The sequence below is a fragment of the Pithys albifrons genome, chromosome 13 (genome assembly GCF_047495875.1).
Source record: "Pithys albifrons albifrons isolate INPA30051 chromosome 13, PitAlb_v1, whole genome shotgun sequence".
Classification (NCBI taxonomy): domain Eukaryota; kingdom Metazoa; phylum Chordata; class Aves; order Passeriformes; family Thamnophilidae; genus Pithys; species Pithys albifrons.
The window spans coordinates 21,980,753-21,989,877 of NC_092470.1; the positions used below are offsets into that span (position 1 = coordinate 21,980,753).

The window sequence follows — 9,125 nt, forward strand, 5'->3', positions numbered from 1 at the left end:
TGACCTGAGGCCTGAGTGTGCCTGTTGTTTGATTCCCAGAGTGCCCAGCTCCTTCAGCCATGAGTGCTCCTGTACGGATTTATCTTGCTGTTTACTCATTTTCTGGTTGTGTCTCTTTCCAGGTTTTGAAGGCTGTTCCATGGTTCCCACCATTTACCCCCTGGAGACCCTGCACAACTCTCTCTCTTTGCGACAGGTCAACGAGTTCCTGACAGGCGTGTGCAGGAGTTGCAGCGAATCACATGTCCAGTCCACTGCAGGTACTGGTCAGGTGGGCTTGTCTGTAGCGAGGCAAGAGGCACTCCTGGTCTTTTATATTCTGGGGACAGATCAGCCTGACAGGACTGGAGATAAGCAGAGTCTCTGAAACCTGTTCCAGAGTGTTCTAGCCCAGGAGTGAGCCATGGGACCCAGCTCAGACCCATCCTAGGCCACTTACCTGAGAGACAAGTAATTGGTCAGGTCTGTCTGCAGCTGAGGAGTGGATACAAACTCGAGCTTGGTAAACCTTAGCCCAGGAGCTGCTGGACAGGCATGGCTCTGATTTGGCCCTAGTCTTGAGCTCTTCCTGGAGTACCTGCTCGTGGCTACTGGGCTACAAGCCATTCCTTTATATCTGTCTGAATGCTATTGATTGTGTATTTTTTTTCTTGAAGCCTTGTTTGATTCAATGATTGGTAGCCAGATACCAGGAGACCCCTTTATGTCCCAGCGAATCCTGTCATCTTCCTCCTTGCCGTTGCGCCAGCGCTCGGATAAGCCCCCTTGGTGTGAGTGTGCTGCCTTCTTGACTGGGGGGAATGTGGTGGGCAGGGAAGTTTGTAAAGGCAGCAAGGTCAGGGTACTGATCTGGCTGAAAACAGTTGTTTAATCCTCCTCCTTTATTGGATTAGATATAATCTAGATCTGTTCTCTAGTTTTGCTCATTGTGCAATATAAGGCAAGAATAAGCCTTAGTCTTGACTCATGCTCAGCATTCAGTGATTGTGGTGTCAGGAACCAGGAGGAGCAAGTTGCAGCTGAAATTGGTTCATAATAGTGAGGGAATTAAAGAAACTAGTTTTGTTTTCAAAGCCCAGCATCACATTTCACATTTTGCTCTGTGACAATAGAATCCATTCTTGGCTGTATGCCAACACAGCACTGGATTACAGGATGGAATTGTGCTGTGTGTGATTGGGCTTTCATCAGCTGAGCAGCCAGAAACACACCCAAACCCACCTGGAAGCCCCTGCCAGGCTGCCTGACATGTCGACAGCCATCACCTGTTGGTTGTAGAACTATGTGACTGTGATGGTTTGGGTGGGGAAATACCAGCTACATGTTTAAGGTTTTTCTTCCTCTTTGCAGACAGCAGTGGCCCCTCCAGTACTGTCTCCAGTGCAGGCCCATCCTCCCCAACCTCTGTGGACAACTGTGCTCGTTTCACCTTCACTGAGAAACTTTCCATCAGCCCCCCAAAAAGTGAGGAGCAACTGACTGGACAGTCCCCTGAGCAGGAAGAGAGTCAGTCTCCAGGCAGAGAGCTTGACATGGAAGGAGGCTCGTTTGGGCTGTCAGTGGCAGAGCCAAGTGTTCCAGAGGCACTGATCTGGAATAAGGGCCCAGAGCCAGGCAGGCTCTGCCAGAAGGAGCTGGCAGAGGACACTAAACCAGAAGAGAAGAACATGGAGGAGCTGGATGAAGAATCATCTGGGGAAATGTTAGAGTCAAGTAACACAGGAAACCCAAAGTGTGGTGCAGGGTCCAACCTGAGGCTGACTGGGGAGAGAGGGAAGCTGAGCGAGGGTTGTGTTGGGGAAATGACTGGCCTGGATCAGTCTGGGCTCTCTAAGGAAATCCTGGTGCCCTGTGCAGAGGAACTGCTGGGAGAGGTGTTAGACCCAGAGTATGTGGGCAAGGAGCTGCTGGGGGACAGTGCTCTGTCAGACCATCTTCTTTCTGGTCATCTGTGCCAGGTGCAGGCACTGCCTCCTGAGAAAAGCATGAAGGAACTGCAGCCACTGTGTCAGGAGGATCAGCAACATTAGTGGCTCACTGGACAGGATACACTGCAAGCACTTCCACCCTGGAGGCAATCCAGCTTCCTACACAGCACCTCATGCAGTTAGAAGTCCATAGCACAGAAGAAGCCATTTCCCAAAGCCACAGGACCCTGAAGTATGGAAGAGTCTGCTTTGCTCCTCCACAAGCCAGCTCTTTGCCATTCAGCAAGAACACTTGCCTTGCTAAATGAACAACAAATGCAGTGATGGTACTGGCGTGGCACCTCCATGGAGCGGGGACATGCGGCTGCACTGGTGTCCCAAGGGTTGTGTGCTTGCTGGGACAGCAGCATGAGAGGACTGGTACAGCCAAGGCTTTTGGGGTGTAAGTCCAAGGGGACAGATGCTGCCCTTGAGACTTTTTGGCCCATAGCCTTCAGAAGGGCATTCTGGGCCCAAATTAATTGATTTGTCACAACCACCAACCTCCTCTCTGTTCCTTCCTTCTTCCTTTCAATTCCCACTGCTGCCCACCAAAACCAGGTCTAGAGAGTCAATGGCAGGAAGAAGAGGAGAAGCAGAAAGCATTCTGAATGAGGCGGGGGAAGGAAAGTGGTGAGGGCATCAAGTTCAAGACTGCCACTTGCAAGGAAACATCTCTTTGGTGTGGCCTTGGATGTTTTCCTGCTGGGCTGGGGCAGACAGGAACCTGGAGATCCAGCCTGAGAGAGGTATGCAGGGAGGACACACGGGTTTTTTTTCTCGTCCCCAAGGGTCAGGCAGGGTACAGTGCTGAAGTCTTGGTGACAGAAATTAAGACTGCTATTTGAACAATTCAGGACTATTAGAAACCAATAAGGAGAAATCTTTATTATGTATAAGATGAGAAGTATTTAATACATATTTATGTAAATGCCTTGTAAGCACAAGCCTGAGGGCAAGATTGATACGGGTGTCCCTGCCGCATCCTGAGTGCCGGCCAGGGCTGTGCTTCCCACTCCTCTGTATTTATGGACTAGTCTGCCTGGCTGTCTGTAGCTAGGATATGTGTTTTTGTGAAGCTGTGCCCAAAGATCTCCATGCTGTGTTGTGATAATGTGTGTTCACAGTAAATCTATGCTGTGAGTCCAGCGTCTCTGTCTCTGATGCTGACTTGGCAGCAGCTGTGTGTGTGCCAGAGCTTTCAGGTGCAGCCCTGCTCATGGTCTGTTGTCCTGGGAGAGCAGCTGTGGCTGAACTCACACCCAGAGTGAGTGCACAGGCTCAGGGCTAGGTAAGTTTTTTCTACATGGAAGGACTGGTCATACTGGGGAAGAGGTCCTGGCTTCCCAGGTCCCAGAGTGGTTTGTGGTAGAATGAAGACACTGGGATAGTGTGTTCCACTTTCACCTGTTCCCCACCTTCTGGTTACATCAAGTACATCCTGGGTGCTGTGTCCTCTTCCTCATGCCCAATAATCACAAGCTGCCAATCTGGGCATGCAAGAAAGGTCACATTTGTTTGCACTGGGAATGCAGCAGTCAGAGTGCAGCCCTGTGCTGGGGGCAGCCCAGCCCTCCTCATGCCAGGCTGTTCCAGCCTGAGGAGGTGAAGGGCCTGCTCTGCCCTCTGCTCTCCCTGTGTTACAGACTTTGGTTGTGGGGCTGCAGGATCGCAGGTGGCTGAGCAGCATGAGATCCCCCTCAGACACTGTCCACAGCTGCACCCTGCACCACTGGGGGGCCAGCAGTGTGTGGCATCTCCTGCCACTGCATCGCTGCAGCAGCCAGGTCCCTGCTGGGCCCCTGCTGCATCTCCTGTCAGGACCTGTGTGACTCTGCCAGGGCCAGCGCCTGAGCAGGGTGGTCACCCTGATGGACCCGGCAGCACCTGCTGCAGGGTGTTATTGCTGAGAGGGGCTGACCTCACACAGCCAGGTGCTTGTCACTGCACACCTGTGGGAAATGCATTGCAGGCACAGCACCTCAGTTACCAGGAGCCACCAGAGGGTTTAGCAGCTGCCAGTGAAGGTGGAAAAGCCGGGGCTCACCTGAGCTGGGAGACAGGGGAGGGGGACACAGCAGCTGTGTCCTTGTGGCCACTGCCTACAGTGTGGGCTCACTGAAAGAACAGTTTGAAACTGGTGACATTCTTGTTTGCAATTAATGTGGCTTTATTATTAATGTGTTGGGCTCCTCTCTTGACAGCAGTTAGTTACAGACTTCCACATGGAAATGGGCAAAAGGACAGAACTCAAGGAACTAAATTCAAATAGAAATATGATGCTGAAGAAAAGAATCAGGGCTCTGTTCTTAAAACATTTAGCATAGAAGAAGCTAGGAGCACAAGTTGCCATTTCAATACAGTTAAGACGTTCACTTTTTTAATTATAGGTTTAAAATAGTATTTTTTTACCTATTACATACAGGAAGATTACGCGTTGTTGCCCACATGCAGAAACAAGCAAAAGCAGAGTTTAACTGTTTCTCTCCACAGTGTTGTACTGCCTCTGGCTCCAGGTGGGTCCTGCTGGCTCCTGTGGCCTGAGCATGGTCAGACTTTACAAACTGGCATTTTCACAAGTCTTTTTCCCCATAGTTTTTTAAGATGGAAGGTGGGGCAGGTGGAGAAAGACAGGGAGTGAGAGAAGCTGGAGGCAGAACAGACTGAAAACAAAATGTGGAGCCACGAGGACAGGGAACCGAACTGGTGTAGGATAAAGCTGTCCCAGCAGCAGCGCTGCGGGAGGCAGGAGCAGAGCATGGAGGGCAGTTCCTCCTGGAACCCGCGGCAGGCTGTGCTCCTACCTGGAGGACACAGGAACCTCACAAAGCTTCACTACTACTGCTGCTTAGTCAGAATTGCTTCAAGTTTAAAATTGAGAAAACATTCATGTGTGGGTCTATCTAAAGTTAGTGCATTAGCTTTTACATCTAGCCACACACAGGGATCCCGGGAACCAGCGAGGGCCACGCTTGTGCCTCTAGTGCCTGGCACCTGCAGCTGCCGCTGCCCAGGCGAGCCAGGGTGTCCCCACAGCATTGCAGGCAAAGCCCTCCAAGCATTCCTGGGGGGAGGCAGGGGCAGGTATTGTACTGCCTGTGACCGCCAGAACCAACATTCATGGATGCTGCCCCATTGGGGTACAGAAAAGACGTTTATTCTACTGGCAGACACAGCGTGATTCCATGGTTAAAATGAACACAGCACAGGGCAGGGATTTACTAAAGCCCTGAGTAAGCTCACATGCTCCTAACAAGGGCCATAGCCAAAGGTCTGCTGGGTTTTAGGTACAGCCTTGCAGTGCCCTTTTTGCTGCCACCAAGTTCCCTATGATCTTTTCATGTTGTTATTTAAATTGCAGCATGTAATTATCCATACTGAGAAACCTCTGAACTGACACTAAAAGCACATTAACATGTATAAATTAAAAGATTAAATCAACCAAAAAATGCAGCTTAACATAAAAAAATAAATATATAAATTAAATGTAAGATAGACCATTTCCTAGAAATGCCATTTTTGTTCTAGGAACAGGTTTCTAAGCAGCATTTTCTTCATGTCACCTGCCAGAAAACTAGCACTGAGACTGAAGTGTCCCAGGCAAGTGCAACACAGGGTCTGATGATGCTCATGGTGGAGTCAGCCCTCAGCTCAGGGCCAAGCACGGTGAGTGACACAGCAGACAGAAATACCTTTGTGCTGAGTGTCAAGCCTTGCAGCACTGCTTTCCATCTCATTCCTCCTTCCCCCTTCAAAGCACAGCCTGCTGCGACTGTCTTACCCAAAAATAACAGCCATCTCTGTGGTAAGACCCTCTGTCAATGCTTTTGGAGGTGGCAAAGACTCATGGCTGCTGCAGACTCAGCACACGGAGCATCCACGTGCCCGGAGCAGCTCTCCCTGCAGGGAGAATCGGCCTCCCATACTGGAACACCTCTGCGTGTCGAGTAGGTCCTGGGTGGCTGCTCAGGAGCCATGGTGCTCTCATGGCACACACCTGTGCTTCTCTCAGGAGGGCCAGAGAGCAAGGACAGGCACTCACAGCAGCGTGAGGGAACAGGCTGCAAGCTGGCACTGCACAGATCAGCAGCACCTCCCTGCGCTGCCAACAGGTCCCTGCCACAGCAGGGAGGAAACTGAGCGCGACTACACTTGCTACACTGCTTTCTCCCAGGTATTTTGGGAAGGGTGTTCTCTTTCCTCACACCACAGGTTCTGTTCCCCACATCCTGGACACTTGGGGAGAAAAAAAAAAGCTCAAATGTAACTCTGAGGCTTGGCCCCCGGCACACAGACAGTGAGAACGTGGCTGTCATGTGCAGAGCTGGCACACCCAGCGACACCAGCTGGGTACCAGCCTCCCCCACATGGCCTGTGTTCCTCAGCTGTGTCACCACAGTCCTTCAGAGCCTTTGGTTTAGGGACAGGAAGGTTTCTTGTACATCTTGGGCCAACAGTGGCCAGGGTTGTTTCAGCCCTTCTGCTGTCGAAAGGGCTCTAGTTGTGCGTTTGGATGCTCTTTTTGTGTGACCATTCAGGCCACAGCTCCTCTGTGCCTCCTGCCACACAACTCAAGTGCAGGAGCCAGTTGGCCACTGTATGTGCAAAGCTCAAGTTAGCAGGTTAGGAATGTGCTGAACTCTCCTCTCCCACCACCACGTCCTTCATCCTGGCTTCCTGAGCACCCAAGCAGGTGCTGCAGGATGCCACAGGCCAATACTTGGGACAGAAACCTGCCACGCTGGCATGCAGTGGTCCTGCCGAGTTGAAGCAGAGGTCCCCTTGCTCAAAACACCTCCTGTATGCTCAGGATGGGAGATGGAAGAATGACCTTCACTGTCACATTACAGTTGAAGGGTTTTGCCTTCCCTCACGTTCCCAGTGCACTTTCTTTCCAAATTAGAATTCTCCTCTGGTCCCTGCCCCCCATGCACTCTCTGCATGCAGCAGCAGCACTTCAGCCCTCACCAGACCAGAAAGGTGAGGTTCACAGTGCTGCAGATTAAATGGCAAGGCAGCCAGGAAGAGAGTAGAACAAGCTCTCACAGCAGCAAGGCAGCCAAGATAGCCTACAGAAACTGTACAGGTAGCAGAATAAAGCAGGGAAAGTGAAAGTGTCTTGGCCTGCAACTGCTCTTGCACAAACTCTTTGCTCAGTCCAGAAAATTACAGAGCCCTGCAATTCTTCCTCATGGCATCCAGTCTGAGCTAGATGGATACCCGACTGCCTGACAAATGGGAACCATGTAGAGGACTTAACCAGAGAAGAACTGGACTGTGATTAGATGGTGTCTCTGATGTTGCATTGGTGATTGAAGAGTCAATGGATGAACACGAAGTGTGGGAGATTTAGAATTCAATCTTACAGGCTGGAAAAGATTCATCCTGCATCACAACAGTGCTGCTGCTTGCTAGTACCATGATGTTTAGCTCCTGCTGTTTCTCATGGGTCTGTTGATACCATTCTCGTGTCACCTCAGTATCATGTGTTGGGATCAATGTCACCTGGGAAAAGAAAGCAGCAGAGATGATTGAGAACAACCACAGTGACAAACGATGCCCACAGGAGTTGAGGCTAAAATTTACTGTTAATTTTGGAATGCTGTACCCTTGGTACTGCTTGTTCTATTTAATGTCTTTGAGATGTCAGGTTCTGAGGCAGAGATTTGTTTTATACAGTACCAGCACAATGGAGCTCTGAACTGGCTGCAAAGTGGCAGCACTGACACCATAATGATGAGAATGGCTGCAGTGCAGGGGAGAGCATTGTGCTCAGGAGCTTCAGGAACAATCTCAGAAAGGTCCCTCAGCATGAAAAGGAATCATGCTGCCAGTGTCGCTGTTAAAGGACACTGTGATCCAATGTGCAACTCAGGGACCTTGAAATATGAGGCTGCTTTATCTGAAATAACATATGCACCTTCTTGTACATGTCTTCAGGAGTGCCCACGTGTGGTGTCCTGCAAGCCTGGTTAAGCAAGAATCATGTTTAAGGACACTCAGCTTTAAAAACACTATTAGTAAAAAAAATCTTTAGCAAGCCATGCTAGCAACAGATGTCCCTGAGTGTGGGACACTGATGGAAATTCAGACTGTGAGGCTGCTTGATTTTGCTTGAAGACAGGCTCATCCTGCAGCAAGCAAGGTGGAGTGTATGATCTCTAAATCCTTCCTCCCCTTGTGGGTCCAACAATTACTCTCTAAAACTGCAGAGCAGGACATGCCCAGTGCCATTTTCTTCCTCTCAGTATACTCCTTCAGGTATGTTTGTGATACACACCTTTCGAGAACCTGCGACATCAGGGGCATCACACGCACCTTCCCATTTCCATGACCTACCTGCAGGTTGTCTCCCCACTGAGACTTCCCTTCCAGAAGCGCATCCAGCACTGCACGACTTGGCTCCCCGTTGGCTGCATCGTTCCCACTCACCACGTAGTAAGATGCTCGAACCCGCTTGAAGAACTCCGGGTCTGTGTTCTTTCCACTGCAGTGGTTGGGGATATAGGCCAAGTCCACGTAGACAGGTGGACCCACAGGCACAGAGAAACTGCTCTTAGTACTGTTGGAAGCTTTGGAAAAAAAGAAAACAAGATGCTATCAAAATCCTTCTGTAAAGGACAAACACTCAGATTAACACTGAAGGTTCTTTTTCCCTGCAGACATAAAATTAAAGACTTATCCAGGCTCTGCTGCTTAGAGGTGACCTCGGTGCATTTCTGGGCCAGTGCTGTCACAGATCTTGGGAGGGAAAGGGAGTTCTGCTGTTCTTTGGGGAGGGACTGAAGGTTTTAGGCTCAGAAGCTTTTCCTGGGGAAGGGAGTCATAAATCTCCATTACCAACTTTTGCAGAGTTGTCATGCCAATATTTCACCCTAATTTTTGTTAATAACCTACATTTTCTAAAAAAACCCCTCTGTTCTGATGGCCTTCTGATGATAAATATTTCACCCTAATTTTTGTTGTTTAATAACCTACATTTTCTAAAAAAACTGTTCTGAGGCCTTTGCTATCCTGGGGTATTACAGTTGTCTTCCTGAAAGGTTCATCCTGGCTTTCTGTCATCCCGGTGAATTGCTGCTACTCTTAGGAATCTACTGCTCTTTCCTATCAACCTTTGGTACCTCTCAACCATCTCATTGCTTATAACTTTTTATG

General features: G+C 49.8%; 2 protein-coding genes across 13 annotated transcripts in view; one reads left to right on the forward strand and one right to left on the reverse strand.

Moving 5' to 3' along the window:
• The window catches only part of PPIP5K1 (diphosphoinositol pentakisphosphate kinase 1), a 57,160-nt gene extending 54,045 nt beyond the window's left edge, over positions 1-3,115 (forward strand). For all 9 annotated transcript variants that reach the window (XM_071568096.1, XM_071568089.1, XM_071568093.1 and 6 more), the window contains 3 exons: positions 123-260; positions 657-770; positions 1,351-3,115. In XM_071568096.1, the coding sequence (XP_071424197.1) occupies positions 123-260; positions 657-770; positions 1,351-2,030 (932 nt within the window). In that variant the 3' untranslated portion in view covers positions 2,031-3,115. The remainder of the gene's footprint in view (positions 1-122; positions 261-656; positions 771-1,350) is intronic.
• A 1,198-nt stretch (positions 3,116-4,313) lies between these two features.
• Positions 4,314-9,125, reverse strand: part of MAP1A (microtubule associated protein 1A) — a 50,155-nt gene continuing 45,343 nt past the window's right edge. For all 4 annotated transcript variants that reach the window (XM_071568084.1, XM_071568085.1, XM_071568087.1 and 1 more), the window contains 2 exons: positions 8,307-8,539; positions 4,314-7,472 (listed from right to left, as the gene is read on the reverse strand). In XM_071568084.1, the coding sequence (XP_071424185.1) occupies positions 7,317-7,472; positions 8,307-8,539 (389 nt within the window). In that variant the 3' untranslated portion in view covers positions 4,314-7,316. The remainder of the gene's footprint in view (positions 7,473-8,306; positions 8,540-9,125) is intronic.